Source organism: Pogona vitticeps, chromosome 4 (genome assembly GCF_051106095.1).
Source record: "Pogona vitticeps strain Pit_001003342236 chromosome 4, PviZW2.1, whole genome shotgun sequence".
In the NCBI taxonomy this organism is placed as follows: Eukaryota; Metazoa; Chordata; class Lepidosauria; order Squamata; family Agamidae; genus Pogona; species Pogona vitticeps.
In genome coordinates this window covers 107,463,054-107,489,989 of record NC_135786.1, presented here as the reverse complement: position 1 = coordinate 107,489,989, position 26,936 = coordinate 107,463,054, and the positions used below count along the sequence as shown (strand labels likewise).

General features: G+C 40.0%; 2 protein-coding genes and 1 long non-coding RNA gene across 10 annotated transcripts in view; 1 reads left to right on the top strand and 2 right to left on the bottom strand.

Annotated features, from left to right (window-relative positions):
* The window catches only part of UCHL5 (ubiquitin C-terminal hydrolase L5), a 31,304-nt gene extending 21,566 nt beyond the window's left edge, over nucleotides 1-9,738 (bottom strand). For 2 of the 7 annotated variants that reach the window (XR_013544572.1, XR_013544573.1), the window contains exons 1-3: nucleotides 8,381-8,600; nucleotides 4,466-4,529; nucleotides 3,330-3,435 (exon numbers count right to left, since the gene is read on the bottom strand). Coding sequence is in view for 5 of the 7 variants with exons in the window: in XM_020790455.3 (XP_020646114.1) it covers nucleotides 3,330-3,435; nucleotides 4,466-4,529; nucleotides 8,381-8,462 (252 nt within the window). In the remaining 2 variants the exon portion in view is untranslated. Of the gene's footprint in view, nucleotides 1-3,329; nucleotides 3,436-4,465; nucleotides 4,530-8,349; nucleotides 8,621-9,496 lie in introns of those variants that run through there. The other 5 variants (XM_072998099.2, XM_078392312.1, XM_020790455.3 and 2 more) reach the window with 4 other exon arrangements.
* Nucleotides 9,739-9,840: 102 nt separating this feature from the next.
* On the top strand, nucleotides 9,841-26,677 carry RO60 (Ro60, Y RNA binding protein). Of its 2 annotated transcripts, none has more exons than XM_020790448.3 (9): nucleotides 9,841-10,047; nucleotides 11,639-12,236; nucleotides 18,267-18,487; nucleotides 18,722-18,868; nucleotides 19,324-19,461; nucleotides 19,984-20,100; nucleotides 20,978-21,091; nucleotides 22,069-22,215; nucleotides 24,308-26,677. In XM_020790448.3, exons 2-9 carry the CDS (start codon nucleotides 11,663-11,665, stop codon nucleotides 24,458-24,460), a joined length of 1,611 nt encoding a protein of 536 aa, XP_020646107.3. In that variant the 5' UTR covers nucleotides 9,841-10,047; nucleotides 11,639-11,662; the 3' UTR covers nucleotides 24,461-26,677. The 2 variants fall into 2 exon arrangements, with proteins under 2 accessions (XP_020646107.3, XP_072854197.2); XM_072998096.2 differs by lacking the exon at nucleotides 24,308-26,677 and adding an exon at nucleotides 23,396-23,551 and having other exon boundaries at nucleotides 9,842-10,047.
* LOC144588843 (uncharacterized) lies at nucleotides 16,883-17,217 on the bottom strand. Its single transcript, XR_013544577.1, has 2 exons — nucleotides 17,142-17,217; nucleotides 16,883-17,032 (listed from the first exon to the last, which is right to left on the bottom strand). It is a non-coding gene; the product is annotated as an uncharacterized LOC144588843 (long non-coding RNA).
* Nucleotides 26,678-26,936: the final 259 nt, after the last annotated feature.

Sequence of the window (26,936 nt, the reverse complement as noted above, 5' to 3'; positions counted from 1 at the left end):
TTGGAAGGTTCCTTTTTTCATGGTTTTATTTTTATTTATTTGTATTTAATTTATATACCACCTCATTGGTCCCAAGGCACTATTCTGGGTGGCTTACAGACAATTACAAACCAGGTCAAACAAACTATGGACACTAAAATATAACAGAAACAGCAATAACAAATCAAAACCATAAAAGCCAATGGCACCAACAAATTTTCCACAATAAAGAGGACCAGATGGGAGGTGCTCGGACAGGGTTGGATTGAAAAGCCTCCCTGAAGAGTAGTGTTTTTTATAGCTCAACCCCCATCTCTGTTGTATGCATTTCTTAGAAAGGTTTTACTTTTGTTTTCACCTCACCAGTTTGTTTTACAGAGGTCACATCTATCATGGCAGCGTTTCTCAATGTTCCTAGTCTGGGGACCCTGGGAATCAAAAACAGAGTCTGGGGACTTTGCTGAAGCCTCAGATGATCGGGATCTAACCAGTATCTTAATGAAGATCACCTAAGGAATCTGATAAATGGCATAACTGAATTCAATTAAAGATAGGTGGAGTCATTCTGAATGTTACACTTAACCAATGAATGGATCAAGTACTCATGCTGTTAGTTCGTCCTTTAAAAATCCAGAAAGATTAATGAATAATCATTTATCAAGCGTGTCTTCCCATAAATACCCTGGGATTAACCACCATTGACTACAAGGGACTTACGCTTGTATAAACATGGATAGCACTGCCATTTTAGAAGTGTAACATTACAGGATTGCAGAGCTCTATCCCATAACATATGATGAAGCTCTAATGATATATTTCTGATATATTTCTATAGCACTATAATTTTTCAAATCTTGAGTATTGCTGCCAAATTAAAAGTTACTTCCTTCCTTCCTTTAGTATGCTAGCCATCTAGCCAGGCTATTTTGGGTGATTCACAACACAATCAAACAAAAAACATAATTACAAGTATAAAAAAAATTCAACATATAAAACATCATAAAATATAATGACAATTAAATAATCACATAATAAAATATTAGATATTTAAATATTTCAAATGGTGCAGAGGGCAGAAAAATCTTTTCATCAAAGGCTGTTTTAAGACAAACGTGTTTAGGCTTCTTTTGTTAATTTCCCTACTTCACTGATGCCCAGGATGTCAATGTTGATTTTTGCCATCTCCTGCTTGACCACATCCAGCTTACCAAGGTTCATAGATCTTACATTCCAGGTTCCTATGCAGTATTTTTGTCTGCAGCACTGGACTTTCCTTTCACTTCCAAGCACGTCTGCAGCTGAGCGTCCTTTCGGCTTTGGCCCAACCACTTCATTAGCTCTGGAGCCACTTGTACTTGCCTTTTGCTCTTCCTTAGTAGCATGTTGGCCACCTTCTGACCTGAGGGGTCATCTTCCAGCATATCTTTTGTTTCTTTTCATGGGGTTTTCTTGGCAAAGATACTGGAGCGGCTTGCCAGTTCCTGCTCCAGGTGGATCGCATTTAGTCAGAACTCTCCACTATGACCTGCCCATCTTGGGTGTCCCTGCACAGCATAGCCCATAGCTTCTCTGAATTACTCAAGCCCCTTTGCCACGACAAGTCAGCAATCCATGAAAGAGTACACTTGTAGTAGTTGTCTTTATTTCTATGTGACAATTGCTGAAAAACTGCATTCAGTGTTCTGTTCCTATCTCTCTCTGTCACCTTTTACCTTTGCTTCTTGCCTGTCCTGTCCAATTTTAAGTGTTTCTTAAAACTAAACCTTTATAGTAACCCAGTAGAAACCGCAATCTTCTTTGAGTAAGGGTTATTTTGTCACCAGCCGCCTGCAATAAAGACTCCCACTAAATAAAAGTAGTTCCAACTCATTCATTCCCATCAGAACATTTTTTCAGTTCCATTGAAAAATAACTGAAATTTAACTTCCTAAAAAAACCAAAATAAAAAAAGAACCGACCAAAAGATATTATTTTCAGGTTTGCCCAGGAAAATAAGTTATGATCTATTTTTAACAGAAACATAAAGAACTCTGAATGGACAATATTGGTTTGTGCTGCTACACTTCACATTCTGTGCACTTGTAATAAGTAAAGGCAAGAACAATGGAATACAGAGATCTCCTATGAAAAAGTTGATGGGATTGCAGTGGAAGGCCCAAACTATTGTTGCTGCCAAAATTCCGTTGCCCTTGTCATTGTTATAGTGCCATTTAGAGATGGATACTTTGTATTTCTATCTCAGGGATATGAATATGAACTATGGTACCATAGGTGCTGTGGGGGCCCAATTCCCTCCCCTACAACTGGCCAGTCCACTCACCAGGTTCCGTGCGGTGCGGCAGTCCTCCTTTGGCAGCAGCACACCAATTCCAGCAGGAGCCCGGTTGGCCCTTCCCCGTCCCCCCTCTCATGCAACAGACCACTTCAGCTTGGAAGTGGGATGGGGAGTCTCCCCGCTGTGCAGGGAGGCATGAAAGAGCCAGTTGGTGTCCTGCCGGTATTGGTGTGTCGTCGCCAAAGGAGGATCACAGCGCTACGTGGAACCCAGTGAGCGGGTCAGCTGGTTCTAGGGGAGGGAACTGGGCTCCCGCAGCACCTATGGTGTCAAAGTTCATATTTGTATCTCCAAGATACTAATATAAAGTGTCCATCTCTAGTGCCATTTTATCTCAGGTTCTACCAAGTTTCAATGAATTAAAACATAAAATCCACTTCTCCCCAAACAGGTGAATTTAGGTACATACAGTACTGCAACCACTCTTTTCTGTGAAGTCCAAAAAATTTATACAGTTAGATCTTTCTAGGAAGCAGTTAATTCTAGCAAATCAAATAAATGGAAGACACATGCTGCTTGGCATTACACAAGACTGTTTTTTTTCCCTTGTGGCCTTATTTTAACTTTAAAGAACAATAATAAGCATTTATTTAGCAAATACTGAAGAGTTGTGGATATCCAGTTTCATAAAATTTCAACACTTCTTGCAAAGATTTGCTTTCTCCCAATTCAAAAAGGTATCTTACAGAGAAATCTCATGTATATTTTACTCAGAGGTAACTGGGACTGCGACCAAGGAGATCATTTGCCAGTATAAGTCTGCATGGTTTTGTAGACCCGAGGACTACACCTGCCTAAAATTACAGAAGATCAACACTTAAGTTTTAATAATTATAGCAATATATTAGGTATCATACAAAACACCTCTGGGAGTCTTACATATGATGATTTTTATCTGGCTTCTAGATCTTATATTTATACTCTACCCTAGTACTTCAGAACTGTACTATTTGCTAGCTGTTTTCATTACAAACTATCCTACATTATATGTAAAGATCCATCCAATTTACTATACCTGTTTAGCAAAGAATATTGTATCTAATCTGGAATCCTGAACAACAGAGCCTGCTGGTTCTTCCCCTGGTTGCCACTTGAACAGAAAAATCAATCCATGAACTGGTCTATAGAAAACAACATAGAAAAATAGTGAAGCATTGTATCTCTAACTGCAACACTAAAAATGATTATTGGAAACAAATTCAATAAATCTACTACATGGAAAACAATCATGATACCTAAATCAGCTACTATGAACTACCCAGCATAACAGTGAGTGTGACAACATTAGTGAAAGGAAAAACTATGACTTTTTGAAAAACTTGTAGAATGCTGCTCCCAGCTGTTCTTGTTATTGCCTAATATATGCATATCTATGTTGAACATGTAGCTTTGTAACTGAGCAACATAACAGCTAAAGTGCATATCTTTATAACAGGTATATCCATTCTTCAAATTCACACTTCTAGAAAAAGTTTTAATAGTTTAATTATAAAACTATTGGGCTGACTTAAGATTTTCCTTCTGACGGAATTCTGTTCAGAATTGTCCTGCTGGTGGAACAGAGGCAGAAACAGAAGAGAGACATATTCTTCCAAATGCCACATCCCCTGAAGCCTTCAGCTGCACTTCCATACTGTTCACAAGGGCTCCCCAAGGTCTGATCAGAATTTGGAAAGTGTATAAGGGACTGCAAGGAGAGTTAGGAACCTATAAAAATTGCTTTGAGCACTCTTCCACCACCCGAAATGCTCCAATAAAGAAATCCTTTCCACAGGATGCTCCCTTGTTTTAAGGAAAGTAAATAAATTGCAGTACAGTAGAAACCCCATATCCACTGGGAATTGGTTCCAAGCCCCCACAGATACTGAAAACCACGGATAATACTGAACTCTCTCCACAAGAGGGCACCAGAGACAATGCTATGCATTCACTATCAAGTATTCATAGCAGTCTCTGGCTGTCCTGTGGCTGGTTCTGGTAATACATTTGAAAATAGTATTTTTTAAAGGATTTTAAAAAAGATATTTTTATATTTTCAGACTGTGGATATGTGAATCAGTGGATAATGGTCCCATGGAAAAGAAGATCCTACTGTGTTACTAGGTATTAAAAGTAAGAAAGGAAATAGAATTCTTTAAAAATCATACTTACTTTAATTTTTCAAAGTTTTCTGGCTCCAAACTCCATATTTCTTCAACCTGTGCACCTCTACAACCTGAAAAATAAAACGTATTTTTGATTGTAATTATTCCTACTTTAAAAGTTAGCTTTATGGGAGAAACAAGAACTAAAATCAGAAATATTTTTCTAACCAAATTGCAATTGTTTCTATCAATAAAATAACAATTACTATCCCTCTTACTGCGCATCAATTCACTACAAAATTAGTTATAATGTTTATCCAGACTGTAATGAAAGCTGTATTCTCACAAAGCTAAAAGGAAAAGTGCTATTATGGTGGTGTTCTGAATTTTGCATCTCTGTTTGTTTATCCAGACTGTAATGAAAGCTGTATTCTCACAAAGTTAAAGGGAAAAGTGCTATTGTGGTGGTGTTCTGAATTTTGCATCTCTGTGAATCTGAAATACTAGAAGCTCTGTAATCATAGAAGGAGCCTTTCTGAAAAATGTGAGGACTGTGAACACATTTGGGCAGCTCCTGTGCAATGACAGGACCCTGAAGGCTGATTCATCAACTCCTAAAGTATCATTGGATTGTTTCTGACTTGAATGAAGAACAGATGCCAACATCTGAAAAATATCTGGTTGGCTTGCAAGCATTCACGTGGTAAGAGCGGTTAACTCTCAGATCAACTTTCCCTCTAAATTGCGCAGGCACACAGAGCTGAGTGCATGTACCCGCCTGTTTGTAGCTGGAAATATGTGCACAGGGGGTGGAGCCTCCGCGCAGAGCTCTGGAGTATTAGAAAGACAGTTGCCTCAGATCAAGAAAAATGAATGTTAATCAGAAACTCATAGGAAGAACTGAACTTGAGATCAGCCATTCTAGTGTGTAATATGCTTTGTTTTTGTACCAAAATAGATTACTGGTAGCAAGAAATGTTTTCTAAATCACTTAATAAAAATCGTACTTCTGCATTACTGAAAGAAGAGTTTTGCATTTACAGGGATGCTGCATAGTCAACTGTAGGAAAATGGGCTACAGTAGTTGAAACGTTATGCCAAATAACACCTGTTGATTATGATTTATTTATTAGATTTCTACCCCTCCTCCACTCCTAGGGAGTGCTCATGGTGGCTTTCAATTACCATGCAACACAATAACAGTAATATTAAATTAAAAAATTACAAAATCATTGCAATAAAACTAAACGTGACTTTAAAAGACCATTAAAATGAATTAAATCTAACTGATTAAATTCAGATTTTACCAATGCCAACCTCTAATGAGTTTCCATAACTGAACAGATTTGTAACCAGGTCATTTAAGTCCTACTCTGACATTTTGTCCACCATACCAAGTGTCTCTCCAAACTGGCCAATCTAGAGAGATATGCTTTCAAACCCTTCCTAAATGCAGCAGGTTACTGCCACTCTGGGGCAGTGTATTACAGTCTGACAGCCAAGCAGGAGAAAGCCCACTCTCATGTGCCTGGCAAGCAGGCCCCTGTAATTGCTGGCACTATCAAAAGGGCCACTTCTGAAGTCCTTAGCACCTATATATGTAGGCAGGTTTATAAAAAGGCAGCCCCTTTTGTATCTTGGCCACACATTGTTGAGAACATTGAAAGTGAAACCCACTACACTACTTTGATTAGCCTCAGCAAGCAATAGGCAACCAGCATATGTATTTCATTATTAGAATCCTATGATCTCAATGCCACGTACCAGTTTCCAGTCTAGCTGCTGCATTTTGCACCTACTCTTCATCCCAGACACTTTTCAAAAGTAGCCTCCCATAGAGTTTATTGCAGTAATCCAAATGGAATGTAACTAAGGCATGGGTGACTTCTGCAAAGTCTGGTAAATTTAATTCAGGGTGGTGATTATAGATGATGCATCTGGCAGAATGTAAAGATGCTTGTTGTCTCTGGTGCCACCTGGGAATATAGCACAGAATCAAAGACTATGCCCAGACTATCAACCTGACCTACTGAAGGGTGACTGGGTCCTTTTCAGAACAGGCTGAATTCAAATCCCCAAGCCTATCTTCCATGAACCAGAAGCATTTTCATCTTGTCAGGCAATGTATGCTCTAATTTCCATTGCTGCTGGGTGGCGCTCCACCTCCCATGTACGCGACTTTGCCCCTGCATGTCCACGTGATTCCAACCCCTTCACAGGGTTCTGTCATAACCAGAACCAAAGAAGTTAAACATGATCGCTGTGTGGAGCAGGGAGAAAGCTCAGCGGAAAGAGGTGGAGTCATGCACGTTATCAAGTCCATTATTTTTGGCGACAAGAAGTGATAGGACAGGATGTCATCAGTATGTGGTGGCAACTCACTTCAAAGCTTCAAATGACCTTTCTTAGTGGTGTCATGTAAATGTTGAATACGATAGGTGATAGAATTGAGCTCAGAGGGTAACCAGACACCAAAGGCCATGATGTTAAGCAGCGCTCCCCCAAAGCCATCTTTTGAATACATCCTGACACAAAATATTTGAACCACTGCAATACTCAAAGATACAGAAAAAATAATAGAACTACGCTTCCTTTATCCATTCCACAGCATACATAATCTACCAAGGTGACCAAACCACATCTCTGAATCAAAAGTCCAACTAAAATGGGTCAAGATGTTCTGGTAAGTGTTATTTTGTTGAGATATACTGTATTTGTTATAGATGGAGAATATACGATCAAGAAATGTGTACAAGTGAACTATCTGCATTAAGCACTCTGAAGGATTTATTCAATTATAAATCATTTTGGGATTAGTGCAGAACCCTAAAGAGAGTCCTTTTTACCAGTGTGTGTTGGCAACGTGTCTGGTGACTTAGCTTTCCCAGTTGCAGAACTGGAGTAACAGGACACTATACCTACCAGATATGCAGCTGCTGTTGTTTATCCCTTAGATACTATTTTGTTAAGTCCTACCCCTTCTTTTCCTTCAGATGGATGCTTAGCCTTATAGCAAGTATTTTGGAAAGCTTTGAGTAAGAGACATAATCTGAAATATAGTCATCCCGGATTATTTTGCTCATTCAGTGACAAAACTCCATTGATACAAGTATAAAACTTAGGACTCACAGCTATTTCTAGCCCCTTTAAAAAAAAGCAAAAAAAAATGACACATTCACAACCTTTTGATGTATTATACCTCTACATGGTTTTCTTTTTAAAGATTTCCAGTTCCTTTAAAAAATCATCATTATTTAAGCATATAATACATCTATGATGTATCAAATGTACTCCAAAGCACAGGAACATATGTCCTATCAGGAGAAGTGGCTGCAGCTCTTTTTCAAAAAATGCAGCTTGGTGACAAATCTGCCATGTACTGTATATAACACATGAAATAGTCCTCAGGCATACATACATACAATCCTACCTCAACATTAGTGTGTGAAGCTCTACTGGGCAGCTTGGCTCATACCTGCATCTAATGTTTAGCCACTAAGCCCACAAAAATAAGGGGGCAAATGAGCAAATCATGCCACACCTTTCACCAACTAGAGTTGTTAATCATGAGATTTAGATCTGCTGCAAAGAAACGACCACACTCGAGTGTTTGACATTTTGCAATTTCCATCACTTTAAAAGGTGTGCTTTGAGACTGACTTAAATGCAAATCTACTCTGCACCACAGATAAAAGGCCCTCTGCCCATCCGTTAAAACTACCACGTTTAGGATTTTAAAAAAGGAGCAAAACAAAGGTCCTCTGCACATGGCTAGAGGTCCTTTTCTCCTCCAAAGACTGAAACCTTTGAGGCAGGGGTGGAAGCCGGGGGGAAGTCTGACACACTCCTGAGGGTCAAGGATGGCCCGCCGCAGCCGCTTCCTTCGCCCTCGTTAGTTCGCCTTCCCCCCCCCCCCGCTCCGCCACCTCTGAGGGAGGCAGCCTTACCGACCCGGTTCCCTGGCCCCCATTGGAAACCGTACCGAACCCCTTGATGAGCTCCGTGAAGACACCGGGGTCGCTCTCCATGAGGCACCACTCGCCGGCGCTGCCGCCTCCCGCCATGACGTTCAAGCCGCAGTAGCGGCGGACTCCCGCTCGCCCGACGCCGCCTCTCCCTTTTCCCTCACCCGCCGCCGGCAGCCTCCCGCTGCCCGCGAAGCCTTTGCCCACCCGGCCGACGCACGCGACGCAAAGGCGCGACGCTCCTTTCCCGACAGGCCCCGCGGCCGGCCGCTTTCAGCCCCTCTCGCCCTCTCTATGGTAAAGAGACAGCGAGAGCCACCGAACCAGAGAGAGGAGACGACGTGCTCGCTCCCATGGAGCGGGAGGAACGGCTTAAATCCCGGTTTAAAAGACACAGCAAAACAGTGAGCCGCTCTACACTTGAAATCTCTATCGTGCGAATCGTGTATTTGGCTTTCCCCCTCAGGGAACCAGGAGCGCCTGCGCACGCACGTTCAGCGGAAGCTCATTGGCCCGTCCGACTCCTGACTTCCCCGTTGCGCCCTCCCTGAGTGGCCCCGGCTGTTCCGCGTGTTTTCAGGAGCCGGTGTTTCTGTTTTAGCGCGCCTGCGCAAGACCCTTTGAGCTGAAGCTCTCAAATGACTTGGAAGCGGTGGTTTTTGTTGCACCCAGATCACAGGACGCATCCTTGAAATCCCGGCCCTTCCATAGTTTCCACAGAAGGTCGTGGCCCGGAGCGCTCTTGCTGTGGCGTGCGTTTTGCCTCCGGAGTTTTATGGGATTAACGATTCCCCGCGCAAGACGACCCGGTTGTCAGTCGGCAGCGCAACGTCCTATGGGTGTTTACTTGGTATTAAGTGTGTCTTACTCCCAGTAAGACTGTTAAGTCGCAGCTGTGAGCCTGTACACAGTTACCTGGGGAGTAAGTCCAGCTGAATTCAGCGAGAGGCAAGTATGAGTAAATACACACGGGAAATTCCCTGTAACTTGCCATGTCAAATAGCTAAGACTTTTTATTTAGAGATACAGGGGTACATAAGTCTCTTTTATTTACCAATGGACAATCGGAGCCCAGTCTGGTGTAATACGGAGAACACCTCCCGCGTAATTTTCCTATCGCCTTCTAAAGCTACCTGCGAATCGCCAGTCACACCCATCTCTTCGTGGATTTTCCATCACAGGAGAAAGTGGAAGGGGGCTGCCTCTCTTAGTCAGTTGAGACCGTTCCTTCCCGGGCTATTGTCACGTGGAAACGGGGGGGGCCAAGCGGAGGGGGAGACAGCGGGTGTCTCATACTTAGCCGACTCTTCGCGGGGCGCCTTTGACGTCTGGGATTGAGGGCCAAACGAAAGAGCGAGCGAGGCGATGGGGGGGGGGGGCGCGTGGATGGCCGCGCGCGTGCGCGACACACATCCGGGGCTTTGGGAGTCCCGTTCGCGGCGAGGGGGGGGGGGTCCCACAATGCCGAGTTGCTTCCATCCGGGTCCTTCCCCGTCTCTGTGAGGGAAGTTGTCAGGGAGTCTTGGCGGGGTGAGGAGGAGGGAGTCGTGAGGAGAAACGAAAGCCTCCGGGCGCTTCACCCATCTCTAGCCCGGTGCCCTTTTGCTGTACTCCGAAAGCTGCAAGTTGCCATCGCCCCGTGAAGAAGGCTTGTCGAAACCCGCTTCTGTCGCCGCTCCTAACCGTAAGGACCGAGACTGCCTGGCCCGGGCTTGTCGGGAGGGGAAAAGAAACTCTCTGGACTCCCCGCTCATGACGAGGGACTGAGTTTGGGCCTGCGAACGGTGGCGAAGCTGCGTCCCTCGTTCTCCAGCTGTTAACGCGTCCGAGAGCGAATCCCATTCTCCCCGGGCGGAGATTAAAAACCCGGTGTTATGGTTGACGTTACGGGACAGAAATAGGCAACGCGTGGTTGTGCATCCCCCACCCCTTACTTTCGACTCCAGTTCCCATCAGCCCCAGCCGACGTTCCAGATGCTTAGCTATGATGGGGAGTGCAGCCTAACCTATGAAGGACCACAGGCTCCCCGCTCGGGTTTCTACGCCTGTAACAGCTGTGTTAACTCCGGGAAGGGGAGGGGAGGGGAGGGGAGATGCTTCCCAGGTCTGTGCAACCCCAGTGTTGTTTGTGATATTTCTGCTGAGGTTAAACTGGGCCGAATTAAAACTGCATTCACAGTGGCCAACGTGCTTATTAAGTTTCACGGAGCGTGTAATTCATATCCACAGCAAGAACGTGGCTGGGGATCCTATAATTTATCTAGCGGATGCAGCCATCCGTTTGTGCATGTTTCTTAAGATCTGGAGACTATGTACATTATGAACAATCTGTACAATCCTTGCTTTAATTACATTTTTCATCATGCCTCATGAAGGTGTGCAGTAATTGGTGCTCACAGACATTTTCTGTCCGGTATGCATTACACACTATCACTAATCTCCTGAGTGTTTTATTTCAAAAATACAACTGTTCAGTTTATGGGAGTTTTCTTGCTTGGGTTGGATTCTGATTCTCTGCCAGTGAGTGGCTGTTTAAGAGCTCTCTGCATCTTAATACTAGGGGTTGGCTGTAATTTGATCTCATTGGTTGAGGAAAGTATATAGGTACTGTGCATATTCTAATAGGCACTCCCTGTTGTTTTGCATTTTGTCAAAGGCAGCACTCAGGCTGCCTTTGGCAGCAGACTGTCATTGTTAAATGCTTCAGCTCAGCCCAAGATGATGGAAAGAGATAGGGTGGAACTTAGCACAAAACTTACTGGGTATGATTGGAAACTTGTTGTACCTGGATAATCTGCCCCACCACTTTGTTATGCATATAAAATTGTGTAAATTTATGTATATCATCTTGACCAAATTGGAAGGAAGATGAGATACAAATGAAATCATAGTAATAAACCGAATACTGCACACATTTATGTTGTCTTAGTAAATAATAGTTGTGGATTGTCAGGAATCTCTTTTCAGTGACCCAAAGAGCAGCTGTTCAGCTTAGTAATGTTTGGACAACTTTGCTGTTCAAAATATTTTAGTATTTCAGAATTGATTGGCTTAAATTTTTGTTATAGGCTTGTTATTGTAAATTTTTTGCATGTATTTTCATTTTTACACCTTAGAATATTGGTAACTTCAGATTTAATCTCTGGATGGCTGCTGAATATCTCAGAATTTTGGCATAGTCATTGAAATGAGAACTTTCAAGACAGTTTTTGACTTGAATAGGGAAGGGGGAAAAACATATTTTGAAATGGTTGTGTTGTTTGCTTTTTCTTCAGGAGGCCTCTTAACATTGTCAAGAAATGGAAGAAGGAGCCAGTCAGATGCAATCTTGCAGTGAAAAGCAGATGCAGACCTCGGAAGATGTATGGCAGGTTACTGACATGAATCGGTTGCGTCGTTTCTTGTGTTTTGGTTCTGAAGGAGGTACTTACTACATCAAGGAGCAAAAACTGGGTTTTGAAAATGTTGATGCTCTGCTGAGGCTTATTGAAGATGGCAGAGGTTGCGAAGTGGTACAGGAAATAAAAACGTTTAGCCAAGAAGGCAGGGCAGCAAAACAGGAGCCTGTCTTGTTTGCACTTGCAATTTGCTCACAGTGTTCTGATGCAAAAACAAAGCAAGCCGCTTATAAAGCTGTCCCTGATGTCTGTCGCATACCAACCCATCTCTTCACTTTCATCCAATTTAAAAAGGATCTGAAGGAAGGAATGAAATGTGGCATGTGGGGTCGTGCTCTGAGAAAAGCTGTTGCAGATTGGTACAATGAAAAGAATGACATGGCTATTGCCTTAGCAGTGACAAAATACAAGAAAAGAAATGGTTGGTGTCATAAGGATCTGCTCAGATTGTCTCACTTGAAGCCTGCAAATGAAGGTAATGATAACTAGGAATGTAGTGATATAGTTGACTGCAGTTAACCCTTTCTGTGTGAAAGTTTGAATAGAAGAGAGGAAGCCTACGTAAAGCTGAGTGGTTATTGTTGACTGGGTCATTCAGACACTGCTGCAATGGTCGTACTTTTCGGAAGCTACACTGGCCTTTAAGTATATATATGTATATATATATATATATATATAAACATAGTTTTTAAAAATCTCATACTGTAGATATTTTTTCAGATCTGGTGTCTTAAGAAATGTGGCTCTATGATTTGACTTGCAGTTTTGAAGTTTATAAATCAGTGTGCAATGTTTTAAATGTCTAGCTCTTATTTCATTTGTTCTTTGATCATGATTTTGATGCTTTTCCACAAGCAGTAAATGGACAGTAATTAAGCTGAAATTATTTTGTTATTGAAAGAAGCAGGCTCTTATTTGTTTGTTTTTGAAACATGCACACATCATATTGGCGGAAAAACAGGAATACGTTTTTATGAACTTTGAATTGAATTAGTAACCAGTGTTTGCTTTATAAGAATTATACAATTATGGAATTGTAGGGTTGGAAATGACTAAGGGTCATAGAGAATGTATTAATTTTATTTTACATGTGGCTTTTCTATGTGCGGCATTTATAACAGTGACAGTTGATGCACATCAGAACTGGTCAGGTGCCAGAGTCAATAACAGATAACCCAATTAAATCTGGTTTTGTCTCTGTTTTTAATTTCCTGGTGATGATTCTGCAGTACTACTGCTAGTGTTTACTTTTTTGAGCTGAAGAATAAATAGTCCCTTTGTTATCTTAGCATACTTCCACACTATCAAACTTGATTGTTTGATCTGTTTTTGTTTTGATGCCTGTTCCTTAAGTTGCAAGTATAGAGTGAGAAACAGGAGGCCTGTGGATAAAATGTACTGGAAGCTTGTGTCCACACCATGCAGCTACCTGTAGGGCCCTCATATCTGAAGGGGATTGGTTCTAAGCCCCCCCCCCCGATGCTGAAAACCACAGATAATAGAGAATGCTATACATAGCATGATAAAAGAAGAAAAATCAGAAAAGAAGTATTTCCACTGTGCATGATCTGAAACGGCCACTAGAAGGAGACTATGTTAGGTATTCTTCAACAACAAGAATACATAGCATGGTCTTTGGCTTCCTCTAGTGGTAAATACAGTTGGTCCGGAAATAATTGGACACTGACAAAGATTTTGTTATTTTGGCTGTTTACTAAAATAATTTAAGTTACAGTTAAATAATGAATATGGGCTTAAAGTGCAGTCACTCAGCTTTAATTTGAGGACCTTCACATCTAGATTGGAGGAAGGGTTTAGGAATTACAGCTCTTTCATATTTCCCCCCTCTTTTTCAGGGGACCAAAAGTAATTGGATAATTGACTGAAAAGGTGTTTCATGGACAGGTGTGGGCCATATCTTTGTAATTTCTTAATTAAGTGGATAAAAGGTCTAGAGTTGATTCTAGGGGTGGCATTCACATTTGGATGCTGTTGTTTTGAACCAACAACATATGTTCAAAGGCGCTTTCAATGCAAGTGAAACAGGCCATCAGACTGCAAAAAAGAAAGAAAAAAAGAAATCCATCAGAGGGATAGTAGAAACATTAGGAGTGGCCAGATCAACAGTTTGGTACATTCTGAGATAAAAAGAATGAACTGGTGAGCTCTGCAACACAAAAAAGGCCTTGATGTGCATGCAAGACAACAGTGGTACATGATTGTAGGATCCTTTCCATGGTAAAGAAAAACCCCTTTACAGCATCCAGCCAAGTGAAGAATTTTCTCCAGAAGGTAGGCATATAATTATTCAAGTGTGAAGCTGGGAGTACCCCAAGGGGCACTTCTCAGAGAATACCGTCTGCCTCCTCAGCTGAAGACACTGAGGGACAGATGCCCACCCTGGAGGAGAACCTAAAGGGACTGTATTTGGAAGAGCAGGGTAGAGGAAGAGGAGGAGGAGAGAAAAAGGGACTGGGTAGAGATAGTACAAGAGGACCCCTGGACAGGGGAGTGTATGGAGTTTAAAGGTCCAAGGGAGTATTCTGAGAAGGAATGGAGAAGAAAAACCTATAGAAAGGCACCTTACTGGGGCGAGACAGAAGAAAGAACACAGGAGAAAGTTCAGGGAGAGGCAACAGCGGGAGGCACATAGAAGGGAGAACAAGCCATGTCCAGACCATCCTAGGAAACTCCGTGGGACGAGCCCATTCCAACTGAGAATGACAAAACCCAAGCAAGAAAGTATGGGAAGCACAGGTGGGCTGGGTTTTCCACCCCCCTCAATAAGGGGAGATGTACCTGATAGATCGGGTGTTCCACAGAGATGGCGTTATAGAGACTTGGCTTCTATCCCTGCAATCAGAGGAGGATTTATTATGGTTCAATGAAAAAGGAAAAGGCACAGCATCCCTGAAGCAAGAGACAGAGTCTGTTGTTAATGTTTAATTGAACAGATTGTCAAAGAATAAAGGATTTTTGTTAGAAACGTCTGATGTCCCTGAGTCATCCATCCATCAAGATCCAGATAAAGGAGAAAAGGGAATTACACCAGATCACACCAAGTCCTACTGTAAAGAGAACACTTTATCAGAGCAAATACAGAGGGTTCAGCACAAGATGCAAACCATTCATAAACCTCAGGAATAGAAAAGCCAGATTAGACTTTTTCAAAAAAATATTTAAAAGTCAGCCCATTTCTCGAACATTTTTGGACAGATGAAACTAAAACCAATCTGTACCAGAATGATGGAAAGAAAGAAGTATGGAGGAGGCTTAGAATAGCTCATGATCCAAAGCATACCATAAAATCCGTAAAACATGGTGGAGGCAGCGTGATGACATGCATGGCTTCCAATGGCACTGGGTCAGTAGGGCAGTAGTGTTTATTAGTGATGTGACAGAAAAGAAGCAGCTGGATAAATTCTGAAGTGTATAGGGATATATTGTCTGCTCAGATTCAGCCAAATTCAGTGAAGTTGATTGGATGGCACTTCACTTTACAGATGTACAGTGACCCACAAAACATACTGCGAAAGCAACCGAGGAATTTTTTTAAGGCAAAGAAGTGGGCTATTCTGTAATGGCTGAGTCAATCACCTGATTTCAGTCTGATTGAGCATGTATGTCACTTGTTGAAGACAAAACAAGGAAGAAAGACCTATGAACAAACAACTGAAATCAGCTGCAGTAAAGGCCTGGCAAAGCATCACAAAGGAAAAAAAACAGTGTTTGGTGAAGTCCATGCAATAGATTTTTGACAAAGTATTGGAAGTGAACATTTTAATTTATGATTGTGTTAATTTGTCCAGTTGCATTTAAGCCCCTGAAATAAGGTGACTGTGTATGAAAATGGTTGCAATTCCTAAATTTTTCATACAATATTTTTATTCAACTCATTGAATTAAATATGAAAGTGCACTTCAATTGCATCTTGGTTATTTCATTGCAAATCCATTGTGGAGATGTACAGAGACAGAATTATGAAAATTGTGTCAGTGTCCAATTATTTTCAAACCTAACTGTACATCATGAAAATACATATTTACTGTATAGATTTTTTTCTTTTACTGTTAATATTTTCAGTCTAAGGATAAGTGAAACCGTGGATTACCAGGAGTCTTACTGTACAAACAGAAACTAGAAAGAGATGCCTGTAGACTACCTTGTTGTAAGCATTCTGGTTCCTTTTAAGGAGAAATCCTGGGTTAAAATATTTTACGTAAATAAATAACAGGCCTTGTTTTTTCCAACTTGTGGGTTGTGACCCCCAATGGATTTGCAAAGTTTTTTCTGGAGAGGAGGAGTTCACCATGGTTATTTTAGATTGCTGTTGTGGGGAGCAGCTGACATGGCAGTAAACACACTCTCTTGGGGCTAGTTCCTTCCTCCATGATAGGAGCAGCAAAGCAGCAAGTGGAAACGGCAACTGTTGCTGCCCTCTAAAGAAGGCCCAAAATAGCCTGAAATGGATATTCCTTCCCAGTGTCCAAATCAGAGGGTTAGAATACATAGATACAGTGCCTGGAAGTATGGTTCTTTTGAAAGCCTGGTACTGTTAGATGAAGAGTGAAACCACACATTCAAATATGATGTTTAAGGGTGATTTATGCAAATTTGACCTGGATGATGATCTCTTGCAGGAGTGATATTAGAGATTTTTCTAGGTCCCTGGCTGACTAATTTCCCCTGAATGAAAGTAGCTTTTCCTGCTTACTACTTCTCTTTTTCTCTCTCCATCCAACATTGAACACAAAGGCCTACAGGAGGAATAGAGATGCCTTTTTGAACCTCTCAGTCCATGCATTTCACTTTTTATAAATGAAAACTAAAACACCCCATCAGTTTTCCAAAAGTAATTTCCCTCATCTCTCACCAAATATAAGTTGTTCTTCAAGACAACTTTCTTTCTATCTACACCCCAAACTCCCCAGCAAAATGTATAAAGATTTTCTCCTATCTTTACTAAAGGGTGGTTGGAGGAGACTGTTCCAGGCATTACTTGAAACAAAAACTAAAGCAACAGTAGCTGCCTACACTAACTTAAATCAAACCATGGTCGTCTCTTCACCCCAGGCACAGCACACTAACTCATTGGTCAAGAGCTGAGGCCTTTGCTACCCCTCTGAGTTCATGATGGTCCACTGATTTCATAAGAATTCTTTCTCACCTATGTTTCTTCTTCTTTCTCTGGTTCTTCTTCATGGCCACATATACCTTTTCCCAGAATAATCCCTGTGTGCCTTTGTCCAGGAAGGACTTGTCTGCTGAGGTCTGCAAAGACAGGTCCGAGAGAATGACTAGGAAGAAATCTTAACAGCCAGTGCCACCCAACTGTCTGGTTATGAATTATAAGACAAAACTCAATTTAATTCTGTGCTACCTCCATTGCAACGGTTTTCATGCTTGTAGAGGCCATCTCAATTCATTGCACGTTTTTAGAGTCCCTTGTAGCTGCTCTGAAGAGAGAACAGCGGGATAAGATTGTAGGTCAGGTGGGGAACTGTTACAGGCTTCATCTGACTTAACAGGCCAGAAGTTTCCTATCTCTGCTGTATACCAACCAAGAAATAAATCTGATTGAGTTGAATAAGCTTTATGGATAGTTAAGCACATATGAGATTACAGCCTCAATGTATCATTGTGTAATAGCAGAAATCTGTTTTAAAATCCTGGAGACAATGGGTTTATTGCACTTTCTGCACTTCTTTTCCTTTTCCTTTTGTCTTATCTCTTTCCTCTCTCTTTCTTGTGGACATTCATGATGCATCACTTACTTCAGCAGAAACAACAAGGAGTCTTGTGGCACCTTAAAGACTGAGTTTTATTTGGCATAAGCTTTCGTGGACTGTAGTCCACTTCTTCAGATGTATAGTAAGCATTTACTTCAGGTATGAGAATATTCAGTCTTCGGCATGACAATGTACTGTGCTGCATTTTTGATACTTTTGTAATGAGATCCAGATAGCTGGTCTTTTTTCCCCTGGCACATTGAAAAACTGACAGCATAAAAGTGTCAGGTAATGCTCATGAATATGCAAATTGGATTGTTACAATCTGTTTTCTATGGTTAATACATCTGTAATTGCCAGATGAGAATTCCAAGGCTTTTCATGTATTTTGTTTTCAATAAAAATGTGTAGTGTAAGATCTTGCTTATTGTCTGCTGGCCTTTTGTCTGCTGCAAAAAATGAAAGCCAGGGAGAATCATCAAGATAAGAAAGGATCCCCATTTTTCCTGGTAATCCAGGAGATTCTAAGGCAAATATAATTTGTGAAAAGGCTTTGCTCATTTATTTAGCTGCACAGTAAAACTTGTGTGTGTGTGAGAGAGAGACTTTTCTGTGAGATACTACAATTTATTATATTAAGAGAAAATACATTGTGCAGCAAAATGTATTTATGCAGGGCTGTAAAGTCATCACTTTTGAGGAATATGCCTCTGAAAACATCATATTAAGAAGCTGATAAAAATTATTAATATATAGAATTATTTGTCTTTCAACAGGCCTTGCCATAGTCACTAAGTATGTTATGAAGGGGTGGAAGGAAGTCCAAGAGGCATATAAAGATAACAAACTTTCTCCTGAGATGGAAAAGCTGTTGAAATATTTGGAAGCAGTGGAAAGGGTGAAGCATACAAAGGATGAATTGGAAGTGATTCATTTGATAGAAGAATATAATCTAGTTAGAGAACACCTTCTGACAAGTCATTTAAAATCTAAAGAGGTGAGTAAAGTATCTAAGCATTGATTATTCTCATTGGTGTTACATATACCTTACCCATTTTGTGCACTCTGCTGAAGTTTTCTATCCCTATTAAAACTTTGTTGCATGTAGTTAACTTGATGATGGATCTTTCCTTATGGTTGCTTTTTAAACTATTATGTATAGTGGATAGCCATATTTAACATCATGACTTGACATTTTTCCTATTTCTTCTTTAATCTCACATTTTACAAGGTATGGAAAGCCTTGCTAGTGGAAATGCCCATAACAGCAATGCTGCGGAATCTAGGAAAGATGACAGCAAATTCTGTTCTTGAACCGGGGAGCCCAGAAGTTGCAATAGTTTGTGAAAGACTGAGAAATGAAAAACTTCTTAAAAAGGTAATAATTTGTTTTATAATTTAATGTGTTCCATCCACCAGTGCTCCTTGTGTAGGCCCATTAATAGAAAATGAATGTTGCCGCTGATGTTGCATTTCAGGTTAATCAAGAATTTTTGACAGTTTTGAACTGTATTCTTGATAAATGGGAAGTATTGGATCTGCAAAGGATATAAGCATGGAAGATCCATCTCCAAATGTGTTTTGAATTACGTCACACAGTAGAATAGTCAGATACAGAGTTCTGTGTAATTTTCTGCCTTAATATTTCCCCCATGTTTTGCTAGGACTGATTAACTGAAGAAAATGTGGGGTGTCATCTTTCTTGAAAAGAGAATGGAGGAGTGAGGGGATGACAAGAGTGTTTTATTTTAAATAATTTAAAATATTTTAAACATTTAAAATGTATATTGAATAAATATATTAGCAAAAGTATATTTTATATTCTCTTTTTAGGCTCGAATACATCCTTTCCATATTTTGGCAGCACTGGAAACCTACAAAGGAGAACGTAGTTACCAAAGAAAACTTCGTTGGCAACCCGACAAGGATATTTTGGATGCTCTTGATGCTTCATTTTACAAGACCTTTAAGGTAAGTGCTGTGAATGTGCAAGTTAAGAAATTTACACTAATTTTAGCAGAATCTTCATTCAAAGTTCTTTTAAAATATTCCCAATCTTTATTTAAATATATATTGGACTTTGATAGCAAAGTCTGAAAGACAGGATATTTACATTTTGCAAGAACTTTGAAAATAAAGGCTGTGTCCTGATACAATAGCATTCCTATCTCCTCAGCCAAGTTTGCTGCTTCATTTCATCTCTAGTCTCAGAACCAGTGAGAGCTGTTTTGTTGATTATGCTGCTGAGGCCATCTCCTTCTGTAATTAGTTCTATAAGGCTGTTTATTTAGTTAGGAAAGAGATGGCTCACAAAGAATATAGCATATATTTGGAATGTTTGTTCTGCATTGAGTATTTTGTTCTGCTTTTACATGTCAGCAAATTCATTAATTAGCACTCTTAATTTTGCAAGCACTTTTGTATCATAAAATCAGTGGTAATTAAAAAACAAAACATTAAGTTTGCTGACTTTCCCCTCCTTTCTTTCTTTAGACAGTGGAGCCAACAGAAAAGCGTTTCCTGCTTGCAGTTGATGTCAGTGATTCTATGTTCCAAAAGGTTTTGGGCAGTGTGCTGAGTGCTAGCACAGTTGCTGCAGCAATGTGTATGGTAAGAGAGGTCCCTGGCTTACCAGATTCCTTGGGCCCACATGAATACAGAGGTGCCATTTCATGCCTAAACATGCACTCTGCCTTAAGGCCTGATCAAGTCAAACTTGAAAATTATGGTGGTGGTGGTGAAGTGAGGGAGGAAAATGTGTCACTTTAGAAGGTCTTACCTGTTAGTTTATAAAAAGATGTCTTTGGCAGATAAAAACAGATTTGGAAAATACAAAATTCAAAGCAAAAGCTCTGAGAAATGTTTTCACTGTATTATGTCAAAATAGAACTCTTTGTGTAGATAATTTTATGTTTTCAAGGAAGAATCTATCAAAGTTTTTCAAAATACAGTGACAGGCGAAAGTCCCCCTGGTATCCCCACATGTTTAAGGTTTACATGTATGTTCTGACAGGGAACAAAATAAAATCAAGATGACAAAAATGTGGCACCTTAAAGATTAACTGCTATATTTTAAACTCATATTAAAATATAGCAGCTAGTTCTTAAGTTGCCACAAAGTTTTTGTCTTCGTTATTTTTGTTTTGTTTTTCTTGTCTGATATGCTTGCACAGACTAACAGCCACTGCTTCAAAAACTGCATGTATGTTCTGAACTCGGGTTGCTAGAACATAAATGCTTCGGTGCTTAGGAGTATTTTGGAGTGGTGAGGACAGTGCTTGTTTTATTCTTCCTTGTTCCATTTCATTCATGTCAATCTTCCACTATTTTCTCTCTTCTCCCATGTGCCAGGCTTGGCGCTTTTGCATTTGATTAGGCATTTCCTCCTCAAACTTCAGCAGCAATAAAAGGGGAACAGTAGTGCAAGAAAGAGGGGGGAAATGGAAATAATCTAATAACTATGTTCTTTTTTGCATAACTTTTTTAGGTTGTTGCACGTACTGAAAAAGATTCCCATATTGTTGCCTTTTCTCATGAAATGATTCCTTGTCCAGTGACTGAGGACATGACTTTACCTCAAGTGTTACAGAAAATGGCTGAGGTACCTAAACTATTTTTCTTAATCTCTCTGGCCAAATTCTTATTGTGAAGTACCATGCATGTGAGGTGAACTGCACAAGTGATTTTCACATTTATCCAGCAGTCAGGCATAACTCTCAATCCCTAAGCACATGATAGGCAGCAGATAAGATCACACGCACTGCTTACATGATTGTCAGTTTGCAGTGCACAATCTCTACAGGATTCTGTCCTGAAATATACATTTCTGAGAAAAGGAAGGGGAAGGAAAAGAGAGGCATGGATAACCAAAGTCCATTGGGATGAAAAGCCTCAATTGGTGGCTTTTCCCATGAAAATTTAGCATACACTCTATGTGTGCGAATCTCTTCCTTAAAAACTAACTGCTGTGTTAGTCTTTAAGGTGCTATGACATCTTTTTTTGCTTTTGTTTTCCTGTCTTCCCTCCATGTTGCTCGTGGATGACCTGTATATGTGATGTTCCCGCTGAAACTGGCCCTGTCTGGTTTGGATTTGCTATGCAGCCCTTGTAAGGCTGTAGGGAGGCCACTGTCAACATTGAGCTGAGAGGAAAAAAATCTACTCACTTTTAGGAGCAAGGTTTTCTGCAATTCTATGGTTATTTTGTAAATTGCCTTGCTATGAAGTTAGTCTGTGGTATTTTCATTGAAAAGACTAAGGTGCTTGGTGTTACAGAAGGCATCTGCCTGAGGCTGTGCAGAGGTGTTGCCAAGGAGAGTAGACAGTGCCAGGCTAGATAGATAAAAATATTTTGACATCCAATTTGAAAGCAGTTGTTTATGCAATATAATGTGATGCACTCAAGGAAATATTGTTGTAATGTATTTTAGACTTCTGTTTATTTTCACATTGCTGTCTCTCACTTAAAATCACACTTGTTCTGGAAGGATGACTGGCATGTCATTTTTTCCCCTCAGTGATGGAATGTGTAGACTTGTTCTATTTAATATATATATGTATATCTTTTTTAAATCCTAGATTCCAATGGGTGCCACCGATTGTTCTTTTCCAGTGTTATGGGCTGAAAAGGCAGGTGTAGCAGTTGATGTTTTTATTGTATTCACGGATAATGAGACAGTCGCTGGAGAAATTCATCCTGCCACAGCCTTGAGGCAGTACAGGAAGGTAAATGGTCTTGATGTAATGCTATAATTAAACACCACCCCCCAATATTTGATTTTTAAATGGTTTCCAGCTTTCCACATAGGGACATTATATTTCAGGAAGAATAAAAATCCTTAGAAATGGTTACTGTATTTTTCCATGTATAAGATGGAAAAATTTTAGACTAAAAATTGAGGGTTGTCTTATATACAGAAGTAAGCTGAGGAGAGTACAAAAAAAGTGGAGGGGAAAGCAGGGATCATATTGTTCCTGCAGGGCTTTGATCCCTGCTTTCCTTTTGCTAAGGATTAGCAAGTGGAGGGGAAAGCAGGGATCAAAGCCCTGGAGGATTGCTTTGATTCCTGCTTTCCCCTCCCATGGAGCTTAACAAAAGGAGGGGGGATAGAATCAAAGCAATCCTGTGGCTGTATAAGGGGGAAAGGGATCAAAATGATTGTGCATTTGCGGGATTGCTTTGATTCCTTTCCCCTTCCTTTTGGTAAGTCCCACGGGGCTTAGCACGAAGGGAGAAAGCAGAGATCAAAGCAATCCTGCAGCACTTTGATCGCTTTGCCCCTACACTTGCTAAGCCCCACTTCGATTTCTTAATTTTGGGTTAGAAAAGTTATACACGGAAAAATACGGTATGTGGGGTGGTAGTCACTGCAGTACTAATGGTTGTACATGCTTCATAAAAAGTCCAAATACAAATTAACTTTTTTTTACTATACAATCCAGTTCATCTAGACATATTCTTGGAGTGTATCCATGATCCATGAATGTTACAATGCATGCCACAATGGTTCATAGAAACCTCAATACTGCAGTATCTTTACATATGCAGAGCTGACGTAGTGGACGATTTACAACATTATTTACCATAAAAGTCTTTATATTCTAGACATGAGACTGATCTGTTTGCAACATGTTACTCCATGGATTGCTAGGGTTGATTTGAGTGATTTGGCTATCCAGGCGGCTATCTCCTCCCTCTCTCATTACTTCACGTGTGTCCTTCCTAAACCTGTATGCTTGATGGAAGAGGATAACCAGCCTGGAGAGGAGTGTTCTGTTTTTTGGTCAAGGATATGTTTCTCTATATTTCAACTGAGAGCAATATGCATTTCAAATTTGCTATTCTGGATAAAAGTGACTCAAATAAAATCATGTTTGTTGTCTGATTTTAATAATGTTGTAACAGATAGAGCAGCAAGATTTGAAGCGGCTGCCCAAAGTCTGAGGAGAATTTTTAAAGGCATATTGTTAATTATAAAGACTTAATTTTTTTTTGAAATTGTTTATATTTTTCATTTGTGTGCACTTTTGTTTTTAACCCAATATTCATATTTGTATTTTCATCTTGTTAGCACTGTTTTTAAGTAAACATTGTGCAGGTGTATGTATCTGTATCTATATTTTAATTTTAAGTAGTTGTGGTTAAACAACTCAAGTAGTTGTGAAATCAGCAATAAAGATGTCAGGTTATATCAGTGCTCAATAAAAGTCTCTCCCAGTGCATGGAGGCCAATGAAAGGAAAAGGATTACTTTGCATGGAACAGAGATAATGACAACATGAAAGCCAGGGCATTTCCCCTCAGTTTAGGGCCTAACTTCTATGTCAGATATCTGGACATAGCTAGTGCGGATGCAATCCTGTATATTGCTCTAAAGCAGCCATTTTCAGTGGGGGCCATATGGCCCTGACACATTTGAAGGGGGCCACAGACTGGAAACAGTTCTTCACACATAACTTTATGAAGTTTGTTTTGTGACGTGTACAATCCTGATTTGGCCTGTATTTATTTAAAGCAAAATTGCTGATCCAAGTTAGTGTCCTCCATGGTTGGGGACAGAAGACCAAGCAATACCCAGATCCTTGTACTTCTCCCAATAAAGACTGCAAGATTTGGCTTCTATTGTTTGTTCACAAATTGTGTGACAATATAAGAAGAAAATGGTAAACTTTTTCTGAGTATTCTCTAACTCAAAAGGGTTACAATAAATCAAACTTGACTTGACATGATGTAATTAATATTGTGATTACACTAGAAAAAAACCACACATTTCTTTATCTCTCCCTTTCCCTTTCCCTCTCTTTCTCTTTGCCTTTAGAAAATGGGTATTCCATCCAAACTTATAGTTTGTGGAATGACATCCAGCAGCTTTACCATTGCAGACCCAGATGACAGGGGCATGTTAGATATATGTGGCTTTGATGCAGGAGCACCAGATGTCATTCGAAATTTCACTTTGGATTTGATTTAAAGGTGCTGTGAGCACCTTCTTTTCTGAAGCTGGTACCACCTGAAGACTTTGACCTGGGACCTACCAGTTGGATTGACTGATTGTATTAACTCATGGCCAAGTTTGCTGCATCAATTGGAATGTTTAACATTTTTAAAGGGGATGAAGAAGAGGCAAAATCACTTCTGGGGAGATTGTTTACATCTGTTGTACGTAGTTTAAAATAACAGCCTTTAGAAATAACTATGGAAAAAGTGTATGCTTATTTTTCTTATACTAGCTTACTTTAAAAAAGTGAGTCCACCATTGTAGATTTTATTTTCAAAGAATAATTTTACTTTTTATTCCAAGTTTGGGCAGTATTGTGTTGGAATAATCACTGTTTCCTTGAGTAGTTGTTATTCATTGTATTGAAGAAGAAAAGTGATGCCAGACCTGCACTACAGTTACCTTACTTTTATCATTGCACATTGCTTTGCATAGCTTACAGCATATTTATATCCAGCAACCTGCTGCTTGCAGTGTTCCTTGTATTCCTTGGGGATTCTGTGTGTATAGGTATTGCAGTGTTTTGGGACAACTGGTTTGTCTGAAAAGATGGGGTGGGTGGTCTTCAACCGTCTCCTAAATCATTTCCTGTTTTAAAATTAGTCTAGGAAAAATTAAACTATTTTGTAGCCACATATTATGGATTTATAATTAGACATCTTTTCCATTTTTATGTTGTTTTCTCACATGTTGACTATGAGGGCTCATCAAGGAAATTTGAGTGTGTTTTCCTGTTTTCTTAAAGGTGAATTAAGTTTGCCTTTGTTTTTTGCAGCAAGGAGCTAAACGAGTATGGGGTTGGTAACAGAGAAGAGTATGATGACAAAATTCCTAAGTGTGCTGTCCACATGCATATTTATATGGTAAACAGAAGCAGGTGATATGAATAAAGCTATAGCCTTAGTTACACATTATTATTTTTTGTTTGTTTGTCAGGTAGTTCTAGTGTGAGGTAGGAGTGCAGCCATGCTTCTAATACTGCCCTGCATCACATTTTGGTTCCATATGTTTACAAAGGAGCCTGGGTGAGAGACCAGTTTTATGTATGTAGGGACTACCAACAGTTGGGACACCTAGTTACTGTATGTGCTATCCAGACAATGTGGGGCTTGTAAATGTCAGCAGCTGCTCATACATGGCATCCCTATCTAGACTGCTGTGCTTTGGAAGAGGGTGAGTCTAACTTGGGAATCTGATTTTAGGAGTTTGGACAGAAATACTGCTTTAGGCCTGCCCTCCATATAGGTGATCCATGAACAGGATACTTTAAATGTTGTAGAAGCTAGTGAGAAGCATGTAACAGGGACCTCAAAGCAGCAGTAAAATAGTAGTACACAAAACTCAAGAACCAATCTTGGCATTTTTATGTCTAATGTATGAGGAGAAATATTTATTCAATCAATTAATTAATCTTTATTGTATGGTCATAGACCTAACAAAAGAAATACATATTGAAATGTGTTAGACCATATAACCTTGATGAGATACAAACACTAATATATTTTAAGGAGGAAATGTCTAGTAAAATTGTAATGGCTTGGTCACATTCATTGGTAGTTTGAGTGGAAAATTGTTAGTGTCACATATCTTTCTGTCCATCTTCTGCACTCCTCTGAAACACTCTTCTGGAGGTCAAGAGACTTCCTGAACAATGGAGGTTATGGAATATGGGAGTTCAGGGTGGGTGTGGGAATTTCTCACATCCAGGCAGAGAAATATTGCTCTAGTCTAGAATGGCCTTGTGCTAGTGTAATGATATTATTGATTCAGATTGCCAGATATCTTTCAAGTGTATTTGAAAACCAAGAATAAGTGTACTTGTAACCAAGTAATGACAAAATACAATCTACTCATACTGTAGGCTTTGTTTTTATGGTACTTAACCTAGTAACTATTTGCTTAGAGTGGTAATGACCAAGACTCCAGCAACTGTGAGCTTTGTATCTCAGATGTTTTTGCACTGCATTCTGAAGTATCTACTTAAATGCTTTCATTTTTTTCCCCACACCTCTAGAACATTGCTTGCAGTTTTTTGAAAAACAAATGATGAAAATGCCTAGAGAATTTACCCCAATTTCTTTTTTTTTACTAGTACCTAAAGAGTAAAACAAATTGTTGCAGGGTGTGTATTTTAGAATCAAACACTGTGTAAATAGAAGAGTAATTCATTAAACTTGTATCAAAAAGGCACACAGATAATTGAGAAACATATTTTAAAGTAATAATGTGGGATTAAATCCATTGGGTATCCCACTGTCAACAAACAGCTTCTGTAAGTAAAACAGGAAGAGGGCAATTTCTTCCATCTGCTCTTGAAGGCACCAGAGAATGTACATATGTGTAGGTCAAAATAGAGACATGAATGATAGAAGGCGAGTACTGTCTTAGAAATGTTTTAATGTAACATCTTCAGAACAGTGATTGAGATTTGGCACAGTTTGAGTAGGTG